The following is an 18678-nucleotide window of genomic DNA, read 5'->3' on the forward strand; positions in this document are numbered from 1 at the left end:
ATTCCATCTGTAAAATTCCAACTGTATTAGGAATTACATTTACAAACATGAAACAAGCCTATGTTAAATAAAAAGGTATAAAAGCTTTAAAACAAACGAATTGACGATTTATAGATTTTTTTGAAAGCAGGAAGAAGAAATAATGCAAAATGTGGTTGTTTGTAATATTTCTTTTTGGCGTGATTGGTCATACTAAGAGACTCTATTCAATAAGAAATTGGAAAAAGAGAATTCTTTACTGCAAATTACTTCTAGCATTAAAGGCTAATAAAAGTGATTTTAATATGATGACTTATGTACCGATAAACAAAAATTGGAACATTATGAAGAAATAAGGATAAATCCGTAGGAAATTATTTGAAAATCAGGATAAATCCTGTGAGAAGATTCAAAATTTGAATCCACTTTTGATACACCAGAGTGACTTTAAGATTTATAAATTAGTTTTTATCTCAGAATTCTTGACAATTAAATAGGACTTTGCTGAATTTTGATTAATTTCTACTTGGCTAATTTTCGAGATGACATTATATTTAGATGATTAGATGCCTTTTAAACATTCAAACTGTATAGAATATTATTATTTAGTTTTATCTTAAAATAAGCTGATCTTTATGATCCACCATTTATACGTTCAAAACATTACAATAATAGTTTAAGTATTTATTTTAAAACAATGTACTTTTCAATAAAATTTTTCCTAATACCCAAAATTTCCAATTTCCAAATTTAATTCAAAAATTAGGAGTAAAATAAAGATTTCTAACTCCTCATACAATCATGGTTATTTTTCGCAAATTTTTGGTTACAAATCTTTTAATATATTCTGGCAACCTGTGGCTTCCGCCTGCTTCTTTTAAATTTGAATTAAACTTTTTATGCATTACTTGATATTCCCACTGCAAAATATTTCTCAGCATCACAATTCGAAAGAAATTAAAAGAAATGTTACACTCCAGCATTCTTTCACTTGTTTTGGTATTTAGTACTTGAGACTTTCTGATGGAATTAGAAAATTTCATTTTCATCCAAAAAGGGTTTAAAAATATATCAATGCATGGAAAATTACTATCTTAGTTAGTTTTTCTTAGATACCAATTGACAATCAGTAGTGCCGATATTTTTTTGAAATTTATTAATATTCAATTGGAATTTTTATACAAGTTGCAATTATATGGTTTTAAATTAATGGAAATAATTATGTTCCATATATGTGCAGTTAAAAATTTTTTACTACAATATTTATATTTCCTCGACCATTACAAGCATTTTTTTCCAAATTTTATCAAAATGCTTCAGTAATACATTGTCTACATTTTCTATAAGTTTCGCTTGTTTTCGTTGAAAATTCTACATTTTATTAATCAAAATCAACTAACAAATATTTCATAATTTTCAAGTTAGGCTTTATATTAAAGCCTAATAATTTTAATATATTTTCATAACTATGTGCGCTGTTTTTCCAAAGACCCATATAAATTATACATATTAGCATACAAAATAATTCACAGAATCGGGGAGAGTTCGAAACATTTTCATTTTTATCAATTACTATTTCCCATTTCTCAGAAGTTTTCTTGACTAAATTTTATTTTTAAATATGAGTCATTTATATTTTTCAAATGGTGATTACATTATTACATACATGTACAGTTCTTAATATAGAATCTGAAATCCATTAGGTGTTAATTGAGTTCATTTATATTCTTCAAATGGTGATTACATTATTACATACATGTACAGTTCTTAATATAGAATCTGAAATCATTAAGTGTTAAATCCATTAAGTGTCAGATTGCATATCGATGTCCAATTAATAAATCAAATCTTTACTCATTTTAACATGAAGAATACTTCTCTTGTTATATATAAAATGAAAAGAATTCTGATGAAAGTTTGGAAACTTTCGCCAGCGTAAAGGTCTTTTTATATTTTAAATACTTCATAAAGTTAACATTTCTCAAAGTTTCTGAAATTGATTTATTTGTCTTTGGAAAGTTCAGACAAGTATTAAAGTATAGTATTAGCGAAATTCTATGTTTTGAAGTGAACTTGTAAACAACAGCGTGGTTTGACGATGACGATGATGTGCTGTTGATAAGGGAAAGCAAATAAAGTAGACATTTCACAAACAGGAAGCAGAAATGATGCCAGCACAGCAACTGTTTGCAGAAGGAACTGCCTTTCTGCATCTAAATCATTGAAACCTTTAGAGTTTATATGTGAGTGGTAACTTCTATTTCCACAGGACTGTTTCCAAAAATGCAAAAGCACAAATAAAAGAAACCACATGGAAACTTTAATACTGGCTTTTAACATCCATGATTAAAAAGATTCCAAATGATATGCACAAAATATTTGTGATGTTTTTTTTTGTTATTATTGAAATTATTAAGAATAAATTTAACCTAATTTTCTTCTTTTTACCAAATTGTTTATTATGCCCTTAGCTCACTTTACTGTACATGCCATCTAATATTCAACTGCACATTTTCTAAAGCCTTGACTCTTGCCTTGTTTCTTAATGGTTTTCAAAATTACACTGGCGGCAGTAATTTTACATAGTGTTAATACAATTTTGATGTGTATGAAATGTGTTCAAAGACTTTCGTTACAAAATTAATTCGATTTCTAGGAATCTTTAGAATACAATAAGCTTTATAAATGGCAAAATAATTGCAAGCATTATTTACAAAGCGATGTGCAACAAACATTTATCAAGTCATATGGACATTTTTTATATTTTTTTCATATAAATAATGTCAGATTTTTTTTTCTGTCCTATTGATACTTACACACTTTCATATCTCTAATAGTTTTTTTTTTTTATAAAATATACCTTTTTTGGTAAGAAAATTATTTGAATGGGAATGTTTGAATTAAATGATAGGAGTTCCTAAATTTTGTCTGCACTCAAATTCAAATACAAAAGATATTTTATTATTAAAACCCACTTCGATTTTAAATATGAATCCATTTTGAAGGGCTGAATTTATGAGTAATTTTAATTTTTCATGTACATATTAATTAATTTAAAAATATGTATTCGAGTTAATGAAGTTGACATATAATATGAGAGCATCAGGATTTTTTTTGAGAGAAAAGTACGTTTCTTTCTGTGTACATCAAAATTAGAGAAAAAGGACCGATATTAAACATTTGTTTCATAAAAAGTATATTATCAATTTTTTTCATGCAACGAATATTAAAAAATTTATAAAATTTTAATATTTTGTGATTTATAAGAGATTATCAGAATAAAATAATCAAATTATTCAAAAAATAAATAGTATCCTACAAGGTTTGTTGTTAGCAGATTTAAGAGGAAAAAAAATCCCTTCCTAGTTAATTTTAATCAAGTATGAAATGATGTATGAAATTTTAAATAATGCAAAACCATTTAAATCATTTTATGTGAAGATGCTTCTGAACTTAAGAAATTTCGGGAACATAGTGTGTGAGTGTGGAATTAATGGTCGTTTGAGAGTACAAAGATTAGACTCACTTCGGAGGCAGTGCAAATTTCAAGTTTCTGCCAGGGTTAAATTATGGACTAACTCTCAAGTTTTAGAATTTTTTAAGCAGCAAACAAAATTTCTCATCATAAAACCGAAATTTTCGTGGAAGAGATAAATTAGTCATATAATAATGTAAAAACAGAAATTTGGAATATAAATGTAATAAAACTCCATCTTCTTTCCGATGTGATCTTTGTTCCAGAAATAAGGAGATAATAATTATATTTTATTTATTACTAGCTGCCTTTGGATCAGATGGTATTAAGCTAGCTAAAATTTCCAATTAAGTTTTTTATTAACTTGGTCTTTTAATAGATTCATCAGCAAAACAATTTTTTGATTATCATATAACTCATATTATTATGGAAGCCTTAAGCATTTGGATCATTGCACTGTGCTTCAATTTTCTGTCAGCTCTCTTCAAATTTGAAAGAAAGTGCTTAAATTTCAATTAATGACAAAACACATTTTGCTTAAACCAATTTTTTTTAAAATATGAGTACTGAAAACATGATTGCTCGGAATTGATGTCTTATGTGCCCCACAGAACAATGTTCATAACTTATGCAAAATCAAAAATGAAATCTCAAAGAATTATTCAATTAAATTTATCTGATTCATCATTCAATTTTAATTAAAAGAAGATTTAAATGACGTAAATAATAATATTTTATTTTGTATCAATCAATAAAAATACTTCAAAAATTATGAAATCTAAATTTAATACGGTCCTACGTGAATCACATTCTGAAAACTATTCTTGATATTCCAACTTTTAAATAAATAAATAATAATAAGGGAAAAATTTTCGTTTTCTGCTATCAAATCTGACCGAATTGTGCATATTATAATTTTAGAATAATCAACATTTTCATAACCTTTTGCCTATCAATGTTGGGAAAACTCTGGACGCCGATTGGTATATCTTCTTTGAGACGACTGATGGTGCGTTTAAAATGGTGCAATTTTAAAATTTTCATAATTCCTTCAGTTTTTGTCGAAACGGAGTGAACTCTTCTTTTTATTTAAAGACCTTTGGCCACTAGTTGGTTCTATAAGAATATTGGTTACGATCTTTTTTTAAATTCTGTAGACATAACTTCATGTCCATGATTTCTCCGAATTATCAAACATTAAAGCTGTATCATTTTAATTGCTTTCACATATGCTCTATTTATTGCTTGCATGCATTTTTCTAATGGAGATCAGCCCATAATATCATGGCGATAATAAAAAAAAGTAAAAATCTGATTCATCTGTTTTCTAAATTTTCATATATTATTATCAACTTTTATACATATTTATACGTAAACTATAATGATTAAACAGAAATCTTGTGCTTTAAGTTTAAAAAATGGAAAAAAAATAGTTGATGACGCAATGAAAATGTTTTGAATTTCAGGGCAACAGTGTAATATATTGTTGAGAGCCAGGTCTTTTTTTAATTGCCGAAATTTAGTAAATATTCGCACGCCTATTAAATTGGTAACATGAAAAAGGTTTTTTTTTTCACTTTTAAATCTGTAAAATCTATTTTTGTGCGATAATATTTTCGGAAGTTGGAAGTTATTGAAGAAAAATACCAAAATTCAACAATTTTTAATTAACTAAATTTATAATTAAAATTTCTTAAAAATTCGATCCGACGTGCTCGTTTCACATTCCAAGGTATTCATGCGCCAAATTTAATAGCTGTGGGTCAGATAGTCCAGCTTGTTGAAAGCCAACGCACACACACTTTAGATGTAAATAAGCATATTCACATTATTTATTTGCATTCCTTGGAAATAACCTGTATTTTTCAGCAATGGAACCTGGTAAAATTATGAAAATTTTAAATATGTAAACTGAATGAAAAGAACCGGAAAACTTTTCATCAGAAGTAAAAGCATTTAAAGTGAAAATTATAAACAAAGAGAAGTTGTGTAGTGATTTAAAAGGTGTGGATATAACAATCAATCCTTAATTCGAGTATTTTCCAATATTTTTGTGACACCTTTTTAATTTTCTACAAGTATTTTTTGCAGGTAGAGTAATTTGATTTTTTAAATATCGCACTATTTTTCCTTGAATAAAATTACCGTCAGAAAGTGGTTAAATTTTCTATTCTACATGGTGTAAATCTTTATTTCAATTTTTCATCCCTATTCTAATGCAAATTATTTAACATAAATTTAATCATATTTATATACGGCTAATGTAATATTGCTTAAAAGTAATCAACAGTGAAAGTAAATAAGGAATCATGTTTGTCATAAAAAATTTAAATAATACATAAAATATTTTTCACCGAAGTAATACATAAAAATATTTTCCATTTTTTTTTTAGATTTATATGTAATAGATGGAGAAAAAAAAAAAGATCTATAGAGTGAATACTTTTAATAATGTGAAATATACATACAAGTTACTTTGTATTACTAAAAATAGTTTTTCTTTTCGGGTAGATAAAATTATATTTATAGGTGACTTTAATTTTGTAAAAAATGTAAAAATTTAAACAAAAATCAGTTCATAAAATTTTTTGAAGTTTTCCGAATTGTTTATCCTTAAATATTTAAATTAGTTTAACTTATTCTTTTAGTTTACTTTATTATTTAAATTATTACTTGATATATTAAGGTATTAAGATTTCACAAATTTTCATATTTAGATTTTTAAAACATATAAATTCTTTGCCCGAAATATCGCGATTGCTAAATTTGTAGAAATATGAAGTTAGATATATTCAACACACTTTTATGTATTCAAAATATTCAGTGTTTCTTTAATTATTACGACACGAAATAACTGCGAATTGCATTTTTTCTTTTAATAGGTTCTTTCCTTGCACTTCCATCATGGAATGCCAGAAATGGAGGTTCAATTTCCCTTGATGTTAAAACCCAAACTTCCACAGCTGTCCTGTTCTACAATGCTGGAGTGCCTTTAAAACCAGATTTCATTGCTCTGGAAATATTAGACGGAAAGACAGCTGTTTCAGTTAATGAAGGAAATGGCGCTGTGGTGGTGCAATCTGATGTAGAAATAAGCGATGGTATTTGGCATCATATTGATGTACAGTTTAGCCAATCATACATTGAAATCGTTGTGGATGGACATGCCAAAAATTTACGACCTGGTTTGGGCGACAATCGGTTTTTTGATCTAGCCGGTTTATTCTACGTTGGTGGAATTGAACTTAACAAACAGGCTCGTGCCTTACAAGATGGACTTCAGTCTATTCTTATAGAAGGTGCAGAATCCTCCCTCAAAGGATGTATTAAAAACATAAAAATCAATAATCAGCTTTTGGGTTTCGGGGAAGCAGAAGTTACCCAGGGAATCCAACCAGATTGCACTTGGGAATATATGTGCTTGCAAGAACCATGCATACCTGGAGCAGAATGTTATCAAGATGGTGTTGACAGTTTCAGATGTATATGTGAGCTCGATAATTGCGTTAGAGCAAATTTTTCTTCAGGTTATAAATTATACACAAAGTCTTCCAAACCAATAGATTTAGAAATATTGAACCTTCAACCTCTTGTGATATCTGAAGGCGGAAGCGATTTAATAACAGCTAACCACATAAAAGTGATTTTAGATTATCAACAGCATGGAATTAGGGAAACTGGAGTTCTTTTCCACATTGTAGAAGAACCTAAACATGGTTCTTTAGAAATCGAAATATGGCGAAGGACTGCAGACAGCGTTTTCTCATTGCAAGATCTTAATACTGATAAAGTTAGGTATTCTCATGATGGGTCTGAAACTAAAACTGATTCAGTAGTCTTTGAACTGGAATTCCGACCAAGTACTTACAGGCTTCCACCGTTTCTTGAAGAGAAGCACCGTTTTGTATTTCATATTCAGGTACTGCCAGTAAACGATCCACCGAAATTGAAACTTCTTGCTGGTAAAATTTTTAGAATTGCTAAATACACGAAGAAAGCAATCACCAAAGATCTCCTAGACACAGAAGACCCAGACAGTCAACCAAAAGATATTGTTTATACTATACTGAATTTAGGATCGCCAGAAAATGAGGCTTCTTTTGAAAATGCAAAGATTCCAGGTAAAAGTACAGATACATTTACTCAGGCAGATATCAATGATAATCTTATAGCATACAATAATCGAGGTGCAGGTAATGTTCGAGTAACAGTCCGCGTTTCAGACGGTATTCTGTCAGATCAATCAACAGCAACATTCAGAATAGTTCCTTTTGATTTAGAAGTAACTTTACTGAATAATACTGGAATAACGTTATCTTATGATTCATATGCCTTAATTACATCAGAAAACTTAACATTTGTTGATAATGCTCCTGACCAAAACTTAGAAATACGATTTGATGTTGTCAAACAACCAACTTATGGCAGCTTGCAGAGACTTAGAAACAATAATCGTTGGTACCCTGTCAATCATTTCACTCAAAGACAACTGAAGAAAGAAAAGCTTAGGTATGTTCATAACAGTGGACGACCCACCTATGATGATTTTAAATTTACAGTTTCTTCTGGTGACATTAAATTCCCTACTGTGTATGATTTCATGGTAACATATATTGCAATCAATTTGAAGCAAGTTTGTTATTCTGATCTTCAGCTTCATAGAAAAGTGGAAGGTATTATTAGCGATACAGAATTAAAATATGAAACTTTCCCAGTTGCAACCCCTTCTGATCATATTATATATACTCTTAAGTCTCTTCCAGTTTATGGGAACGTTATTCTGTTTCATTCAGCAGATTCAGAAACACGTCATAAGAAATTGGAAATTGGGTCTACTTTCACCCAAATGGACATAGATTCCAAAAGATTGAAATATAAACTTCATCGAAAGAGTTACTCCAGTGTGGAAGATGTGTTTCACTTTACAGTTTCAACTTTAAGTGGTATAAATTCTAAAGAATTAGAATTTAAGATAAAGCACGAACCAGGCGATATTGAAGCTATAATTATCAATGAAAAAGTGACAGTTTTAGAGGGTGGAACTTCTAAAATAGGACCAAGTGAACTTCACATCGAAATTCCATCTAAAGCAGAGATTATTTACAACATTACCTCTCCTCCTAAGCATGGTATTTTAAGAAGATTGAGTGCGGACCATAATGAAGTTGAAGAAGATTTTGTTAGCCTAGTGACATCTAACGAAATATTGCAGAACAGGTTCGTATATGTTCATAGCGACTCCGAAAATGAAAGAGATATGTTTCACTTTATAGCATATGCTGCAGAAAGTGACAGTGATAGCTTTGTCTACTATGGCACTGTTCATATACATGTAATAATGAAGAATGATAATCCACCAGTTAGAGAAATAGATAAAATATTCCATGTTGTCCTGGATGGTGAAAGAAAGCTGACGGGATCTGATTTGAAGTATGTGGATCCAGATATCGATTCGACACCTGGAGATATCCAGTACACTCGCCGAGAGATTCCAAATGGTGCTTTATTCCATATCGATGACATGTCAACACAGGTATATCAGTTTACACAAGTAGATTTAGACACAGGTAAAATAAAGTTTCGTCATTCCGGGCCCCCTTACGGCAAAGCTGTATTAAGAATTACAGATGGAAAGTTTTATGCCACAGGAATATTGGAGATACAAGCTTCGAAACCCTATATCAATATCACCCGCAATACTGGACTAGTTGTAAAAAGAGGAGAAAATAGCGTCATATCTGCATCAAATTTAACAGTTGAAACAAATTTAGATGCAAATTCTGATGATATAACATATAAAATAACTTCATCACCAAAATTTGGCGAAATTCTTCTCAATGGCAAATCAGTGCATGAATTTACACAGAAAGATTTATTACTAGAAAATGTAGAATACGAAAATCACAACAGTGTAAGTTTTCAAGACGCATTCAGTTTCTCGGCATTTTTGGATGCTATTACTGTAGAAGGAAGATTTGAATTCCGCATTTATCCAGATATTTATTGGGAGCCTTTAAAAGTTATAACTAATAAGACTCTTCATGTTGATGAAGAAAAAATCGCGACAATTGACGCTTCAGTATTAAATATTACACAGACAAACATCAATACAAACAATATTACTTACACCGTGCATCTACCACCAAAATTTGGTTTTTTGGTCATGGGTGATGTCAGTGATTACGAAGATTGGAAGTCTGTTTCTAAAACATCTCCAGCAAAAATATTTACTCAATCCACCATCAACGACAAGAAACTTCACTATTTTCATACAGAACAAAATGTCTCTGAAGATTATTTTATTTTCGATGTTACAAATGGCATCACTTCTTTGAAGGATCTTACATTTCACTTTAAAATTATTTCAAAAATTATTTTCTTAAAAACGAGTAACATCACTGTTGTAGAAGGTAGCGAAGTCCCTATCAAAAGTAATGATATCAGTGTGACAAATCCTTACTATGAAGATTGGATCACAGAGTACTTAGTCGTCGAAAAGCCTAAGCATGGTTATATATCTTATATAAAGAATACGCGATCTAAAATTTTAAGATTCAGTGCCTCACATTTAAGAAGTGGATTCATTCATTATGTTCATGATGGATCAGAAACAACAAGGGATTGGTTTACAGTAGTAGCAAACGCAACAGCATTAAACAAAGAAAGCGCACCAAGTACTGTTCATGTTTTGGTCGAACCAATGAATGACGAAGCTCCTCATATTGTTAATAACACCGGTCTTGATGTGTGGGAAGGTGATGTAACAATAATAACGAACAAGCATCTTGCAGCTGCAGATGAGGATTCAGATCCATCTGACATTACATTTGTTATTTCTTCTCCTAGTAATGGCTATGTGACTTTGAAGAATGATACCAAGACTCCAATTCTGAGTTTTACTCAAGATCAAATTGACAGAGGAATGATAGCTTTCGTGCATACAGGTATATTTTTTTTGTTTACTATAATGCTTTTCAGTAGTAGTATTCAGAAAGATTAATAATTTTCGTAAAATTGGATTTGGGGAATTGGGGAATTGGACAAAATATTTTTATTTTTATTTTAGATTCTTTAACATATGTAAGAACATTATCTTTAATTATAAAAGTCTCATATTAATAAAAAAAATTTAATTTAATTTCTATAATATAATTTTAATTAATCCTTTATTCTATTACATTTTCCCCTTTTGGTTTTGGTCACAAGTGGTAAAAATGAGGATATATTCTTTTATCCTTTAAAAACTGGGATTTGAAGGAAATGAAAAATCGAAGATATCACCATGAAACAATCAGTTCATCATTCTTAAATGTTTTACAGTTCCTTTTAAAGTTCTGACTACTAAATTGTATTTTTTTAGAGAAACATTGTCCGGTATATTTATAAAATGTTACCTTGATCTATGAGAATTCCGTTATTTAACTGCAAAACTTTTAACTTTATTAAAAGAAAGAATTACTTCATTACCTTTTTAACAGAAAATTACCTGCTCCCACAAAACTCATAATGACAGTTCGTGCTCTCAAGGCCGAAATATACAAAGAAATACCCCGTTTAACCGTCTCTCTAAAACTAATGTATGCTTGGACATTCTTTAAGAATTCTTAGAAAACTTTTCTATTTCCCAAATCCATTTGAGTGAGTATCTTTAAAGAACAAAGTGCGCTCCGCAAAGTATTCAATCAATCACACCTTTACGAAATGGGAAGAAAATTTCAGGGCAATATGCAGGCGCCTTAGGCGCCCACTGTAGTTTCGTTAGGCAGGTGTTTGGAGCTTTTCAGCTTTTATGCGTTTGGAGCTTTTTATGCTATTATTGGCATATTCTTACCTATAGCTTTCGGAAAAAAAGATTTTCAAGAGAATAATACAGTTTGTTGCAATTCTAGAACTTTTACATTTTCTTTTTTCTTTACATCATACTTTGCTGCAATTATTGTACCACATCTTCTGGACATTGTAAAATTATTCATTTAATGATTTTATGCTGTTTTCTTAGACAATCAAATGGTTCACTCAAAGGGTATAACGACACAGTGATTTTAATCTAATTTAATGTTCTAAATATCCTTTTTGGTGCAGGGTATTTACCATACTTCACTTACAAGACGTTAATTGAATCATTTTGCAACCGAGACATACAGACAAGAATAATTGATTTATGCCTTTTCATTTTCATGTATGAGGCTGACGCAAATATTTAAAGGATGATGCAGTAGCAAAAAGAATGATGTAATTTTGACTCTTTAACATAAATAAAACAAAAGTAACTTTTAAACAGTATTATTTTTGCGACTTAAACTTTCTTTTCATAAAAATAAATTTCATAAATTTCTTTTCATAAAAATATGTGTTTTTATTGATTATTGTTTTGCATTTCTGAATACGGGCAATAAATAAGTTCTAAACAATGAATAGAAATATGAAAAGTTTCTAATCCATATTTGTCAAATGCTAACATACATGGCACAAAAAAATCTTGTTGTTTCTTATGGCATTTAGACAAGTCCGCTGTTACGAAGACAGCGATTTAAACCGATAGCTTGTGTGTCTCTTGTTTTAGTAGCGCCAACTACGGCCAAGAGTACGACTTTGCCATTCACGCAACACTTATTCGCTTGCACAGCCCCTTTTTACAGGAGGGCACATTCTCACAACTCACAGATAGAACAGAGGGAAAATAACCCTGCCCGAACCGGGACTCGTACCCAGGACACTCAGATCACGAGGAAGACACGCTACCCCTATGCCAGGACGCCGCTACAGCAATGGCTCTTAGTACTTGCGGAATGGCGTTAGCGAAATGTAAAAGAATCACTATGCGATAGTTACAGACTGATTCATTGAATTTTTTACAGTTGCACTTAATTGAATGCTTCGCTAATTAATATAACTGTAAGATAGTATTAGAAATTATCTGAAGAAAAATGACATTCCATTAAACCAAAGGAAGCATGATGTAAAAGAAGTTAAAAAACATAAGCTGAAAAGACATCAAGCAGAAAGTTAAATAGCTCCAAAATAGTTTTAACCATCGCCAGAATCATTTAAAAAGTCTGTAATCTGGGCGAATAAGTTGGTCTCCAAAGCAGCTAGTATAAATTTAATTCAGTTGCTGTTTATAAGAATTTTAACTATGAATGGTATGGAATGCTGTGGTTACTAAGAATATTTTTCATAAATTCTCTAGCACGAATTTAAATAAAGCATGCAAACAAGAAACATATTTTTTTAGAATATTCTTTTATTTTTTTGCAATCTTCTCTCCTTTTATTATCAGATATCCGTTACACTATTAATATGTGACATAGTTATAACCTCTAATTGCTTTTTCTTCTTTGTGATCTGAAATTGTTTATTTCTTATTATCCTGCATTTAGTTGGAGAAAAATTCCTGCATAAATTATAACAGTTATGTGATATTTAAATAACCAAATACCCATATTATATGCATCTTTCCTATTTTTAAGTAAACATACGTGCCGTAGCACGATGAAAGTAACTTCTAGTTTATTCATTACTAAATGTTATTGTTTACAAAAAAAATTGTTTTAACTTTAGTATTATAAAACAATTATCTTTGAAAACAACTGCATTTATAACAAATTACTTTACTAATACACTGGTAGGTGAAAGAAATAAAGCCAAATTATATTTCATAAAGAAAATAGATTTTTTTTCATAATAATAAATATTTGATGAATAAAACTAAACATTCAGTATCTTTGAAATTCTTATTCAAGATTATAGTTAAAAAATTTCTGTATATTTCATAACCTTTTATTTGTTTGAATCTGATTGTTTTTTTTTTATGTTTTAGGTGAAAAGGCTGGTGGATTCAAGCTTCAAATAAATGATGGAACTAATTATGATTCACCTCATGTATTTACTATTACCGCACGTGTACTTCGAATTATTTTAGCTACGAACGAGAAACTGAGCATTCTTCCCCGCATGCAGCAGTCTATTACAAAGGATCATCTCTTTGTAACAACGAATGATCATGACTTTACCAGAGTAATCGATTTCACAGTTACTCGGGGGCCTGAATTAGGCAGACTTCTCGTCGAAAATCCAGACGGATCTCTATCTCCTGTTTCAGGATTTACTCAAGAACAAGTAAACAGGAATCTAGTATTATACGAACATACTAAACCAATGGTGGGTTTAAAAGCTTCAGATATAATAAAATTCGATATCGAGACGCAAAATGCAGAGACACTTAGAGATGTGGAATTTCATATCGAAATATCAGTTGGAAATTTTGCTTCCGGAAATCTGGATCAATTAGTAGTTCTCCATACATTAGAAGTGAAAGAAGGCGGAATGGCTGTCATTGGCCAAGAACACGTTGATATGTCACGATTATTCAGTTTGTGGCAAGGAAAAGGAAAAAGTGAATTTGCAAAGAAATTGAAAATTATTATACATTCTCCTCCTACAAATGGGTGGATTGAAACAGACAGTGGAAACTCTTCTTATGTAAGCAAACTGTCTTTCAATCGAGAGGACATAAAGAAGAAGCGGGTGAGATATTATCATGACGATTCGGATACCTTCAGAGATAGCTTTAACGTTGGATTTTATCTTCTAGATGATAAAGGTTATCCTGATATTTTATTGTTTAATGGCACTGTAAACATTATTGTTCATCCTGTCAATGACCATCCTTTTACCTTACAGACACAAACAGCTTCTATTCAGATTGTTCAAGGGCAATCTCTTACTCTAGGACCACATATTTTGAATGTGACTGATGCAGATGATGTACCGAAGGATGTAGTTTATGAAATACTTCAGTCTCCATCTACTGGAAAACTGATTATGAAAAACACATCCATTAACACATTTACTCAGGAAGATATTAATAATAATTTGGTGCAATATGTTCATGATGGCTCCAGTGAGAATCGGAGTGCATTTAACTTTAAGGTCAGTGATGGTAAGCACAAGCCAGCTTATGGTGTTCTTGATATTACCATAGTTCCTATAAAATTGCATTTGAAAAACTTAAGTGCCATCGAAGTTCAACAAGGTTCCACAGCTGCTTTCCTTAGCAGTAAGAACTTAGGTGCTGAAACTAATGCAAACAACGAAGAAATTTGGTATAATGTAACATCCTTGCCTTCATATGGACACATATTTGTGAGTGATAATGTGTTACGACAAAAGGATGTCTTCCGACAAATTGACATTGATAATGGGTTAGTGTTTTATATGCAATCCGATCTTACAGCTTCTGAGGATTATTTTGTAGTTTCCATTAAGAGCGGAAGAAATGTTCTAAAATACCAAATAGTGAATATCACAGTGATTCCTTTGGTCAAACAAAATATTCTTATTGTCAACTCTTCGGGGATAACTTTCATAACGGCAGATGTTTTAAATGCCTCTAAACTTGCACAACAAACAAAGAGTAATCCTAAATTTTCAGTTTTGAAATTCCCTAAATTAGGTGTTTTGAAAAAAATTAACAAATTTTCTAAGAGAAGTTTCCCAAAGAGCTTCGAATTTACTCATGAAGACTTACTGAACAAGAGGGTTGCTTATGAGGGAAAGAGTATGGATATTAAAGGGAATACTGTTGATAGCTTTGAATATATTTTGACTGCCCCTCGTGTTCAACCTGCGAAAGGAAAGTTCATTTTTACTGTTCAGCCCTCCGAAGTGGATCTTTCAACTTCAGTCTCTACCGAATTCGTTACTGTTGCCCTAAAGCCTCAGCCACCTCCTGTCAAACCTGACATCACTCGAGCTGTCACTTCTGTTCCAGAAACTGAAAATGGAGAGTTTCAACAGCCAAGCCTCAGTAATGATCACTTATTGATTGCAGGAATTGTTCTTGGGATTGTCATAGTCTGTCTTGTGATTATCATTGTTGTGAAATGCCGCTCTATTCGGAATGAAAGAAATAAAAAAAGAACTAATGAATCCTACTTTGGCCAACGTCATGGAAAGAATAAAACAGTGGCAGGATCCCATACCGCTCAGTCAGATCTGGACCTATCTGATCACAATCATTCCAATGGTAGCATATCTTTGTCGGACGATATTCCCCCACCGCCACCGCCTCCCACTTCTCCTTCTGGTAGTGCTGGTCACTTAGGATGTATAGGTGGCAATGGCACTTCTAAAAATAGGACGTTGAAAAAAAGGGGCAGATGCCTTGATGCAGAACCCTCTCTTCCACCACCTCCTTATATCTTAGAAAATGGTGAGTGGACAGAAATTAATGTTCCCCTACCTACTTGTAAAGTAACTCCTATTCCGCATGGGGACGAAATCAACGAGACTGCACTTAAAGGCCCTTATCTTTTAAGGGATCCAAGTGAGAGTGAGGATTGGAGTAATTATGAAGGTTCTGAATTGAGATTTGGACCTGCTTGCAACCCTGTTCTAAGGAAGAATCAATATTGGGTATGACGCACAAGCAGATTAGAGACTCAATTATAATTTTTTAAAAATTGTTTTTAATACATTTTTATGAACTTTTAACATTGATCTACGCTCGATGTTAGAAATTACGGGATGTGTGTTACAATGAATGTGCAGATGACAATGATCTTAATTATATGTGTTTTCGAAGTCCTAAATGAGAGAAATATGTTTGTATTTGGATAACATGGAACGAGATTTTTAATTTTAGGAAACATGATTTATAAATGATCGCTATGTAAAAAATAAGCATTATTAATACATTTTAATTTTTAGCAAACAATATCTTTAAAAATTACATGAAAAGCGTTATGCGAATTTTTATTTTTTAATTAGCCTTTGTAATTAAAATTTTTTATAAGTTTTATAAAAGTAATAATATTTAATGTCACTTCTACATTTTCTTCCTGTAAAACATACACTCAGAATCGCGTAGCATATATTTAATGATAACGTTTCAACATCAACCCTGAAGAAAAATTAAGTATTAAGAGTAACACTCGTGGAGTTTGTTGTCCTATGAATTCGATTACCGCTTAATTGTTATGTGACATGAAAATAACTTATTGGAAACAGAATTTTTCAAAAGTGAATAAATTTATAACGAACGAATTTTAGCTCATGAATGGTACGTTTTATCCCTCTTGCATCCAATTTTGATGAGCAGAGATGCCTACACAGTAGAGCTTGAGTGCCATTAGTAAGACGAGTGAAACTCGGAACATAGTAATTTTTCATCATTTTATTTATATTTTTAATTATGAAGGAGAAAATGCGCTATATATTTTTTTGTCATCTCTCTTAATCGTTCCGTCTCTACGTCACTTATCTCTGACTGTGGAATTTGTTCCGAAATCTGCCCAGATGTTTGAATTGATGACAGTGATTGCTTCTTTCATTATTACTTTCACTAATAAAATTTTCAATGTAATGAAATTAATTTGGAAATTCAGATACCCAGTCAACAACCGGTTCTTTCTTTATTTTTTTGCTAAATCTATGTACGCTTTAAAAATTCGGGAGAGTTTGTAGCTGAAAATCATTTTTATGCTGTTTTAGAAGGAAAAAACTCAGAAAAAAAATTTTCACGGGAAGGTATCGAATAGTAGCAAACTCTTGACAATATGTAGTGAAAAGCAAAGTAGCACATCAAATATAGACATAAAAATAAGCTAAAAACTGGAAGATTGTCTACCCTTAACTTGTTTGAAGTAAGGTATTTAATTTTCTACTGGAAGAAACTTTTCATTGCAGATTTTCCCGTTTAATTTAAAAGAAACAAAAAAACAATAATGGTAATAATAATAATAATTGACTTATATGTTCATGAGGTAAATGATACTCAATTTTTAAAAAAAAAGTCATTTCTAGTCACTTAAATTCTCCTTTAAATAAGGAAGAACTATATAATACGTATCAAAATCTTTTAATTTCTATTAAATGCTTTCATAATTTTTACTTTTATAAAATCCATTTTCTAAAAATATCTGCAAATAATTTTTGTGATTTTTGAAATTAAAATTGTCTGGGATAAACTTTTGACACTTGTGTGTTGAGATAGAGGGAAAATAATTAACAAATTCTTTAATCAATATTTTTTAAACATGAAATGAAAAAAAAGGCCAAATATTGAACTTGCTAATTTTTAAATATCTCTTTCTTGACTAAATAGATTTTCAATTTTTTTTTTATTTTTATAGTGCGACATTTTCTTTTACTAGATTTAATTAATATACATCGAAATATGTGATTTTTCTTACACTATTTCTACTTAAAGGGAGTAAGAAAAATTTTAATTTCTCATGATTGTTTTTAAAAATGATATGAAATATGATATATTATTTGTTCTTAAAAGTTTCTTTTTTATTTAATAAATAAATAACTTCCAAGTTATTACAAACAATTTATTACAACATTTATTTAAAAAAAACAAAAAACAAATGACTTTGCATTTTCTGCAATCCATGATTATTTAAAGAATTGAAAGTTTGTAATGTATTTACCTAAGTCAATGAAAATGAACATTTTTTTCACAGAAATTTCGACTAATTTAAGAAAGCACTTAATAATTTTTATTCAGCTTCAAAATGTTCGCTATATATGTGATTCATGTAAAATAGTATTTTTATATTTATAACACAAGTCAATTATTTGTAAATATTATAGATATTGTTATGTGTGATTAAACTGTCTATAATATATTCATTGTCGTTCATAACATAGCCCATAACTATAATGTATTATATATGGTTTAGATTACAAGAATTAGATTTAAAGTCTTCCATAGTATCTTCGTGAATGGTATTATAACGTATTTATAGGTCACTATTCGATAATTAGTTTGAATAGTTCTATCCGTTTAATTCTCCTTTTATTTACCGGAGAATGCAGTTATAATTGTAGAATTTCTTCTCAACTTTCTGTATTTATTTTAAATTCTCCTTTCAGTACAATGAATCATTTCAATACTTAAAGAAGTTGTTTCAATTCTGAAAGTTATACGTTATTACAATTCTTAAATTTTTGTCATCGTATTTTTCATAATTTAATTCCAAGTTAAATTAGATCCAAATACTTTAAAATTGCTCCACTTCTTAATGAATAAAGATTTATTTAACGAAACTTTTAGTAATTATCAGTTAACATTATGTGAAATGAATTTGATAATGACAATATTTGAAACGAAATTTGTAATATATTGCTTTTAGATTTCGGATATTACAAAAGGTTTAATTAAATTTTTTCGAATATCTTTAAAACTTATTAAATTGTGCTTTTAAAAGATTATT

At 30.2% G+C, this 18678-nt stretch overlaps 1 protein-coding gene across 1 annotated transcript in view; it reads left to right on the forward strand.

Annotated features, from left to right (window-relative positions):
• LOC129961965 (chondroitin sulfate proteoglycan 4-like) overlaps nucleotides 1-17219 on the forward strand; it is a 162916-nt gene extending 145697 nt beyond the window's left edge. The window contains exons 4-5 of the mRNA XM_056075614.1: nucleotides 6337-10398; nucleotides 13275-17219. Coding sequence (XP_055931589.1) covers nucleotides 6337-10398; nucleotides 13275-15877 — 6665 coding nt within the window. The 3' untranslated portion in view covers nucleotides 15878-17219. The remainder of the gene's footprint in view (nucleotides 1-6336; nucleotides 10399-13274) is intronic.
• Nucleotides 17220-18678: the final 1459 nt, after the last annotated feature.

Source organism: Argiope bruennichi, chromosome 2, assembly GCF_947563725.1.
Source record: "Argiope bruennichi chromosome 2, qqArgBrue1.1, whole genome shotgun sequence".
Classification (NCBI taxonomy): domain Eukaryota; kingdom Metazoa; phylum Arthropoda; class Arachnida; order Araneae; family Araneidae; genus Argiope; species Argiope bruennichi.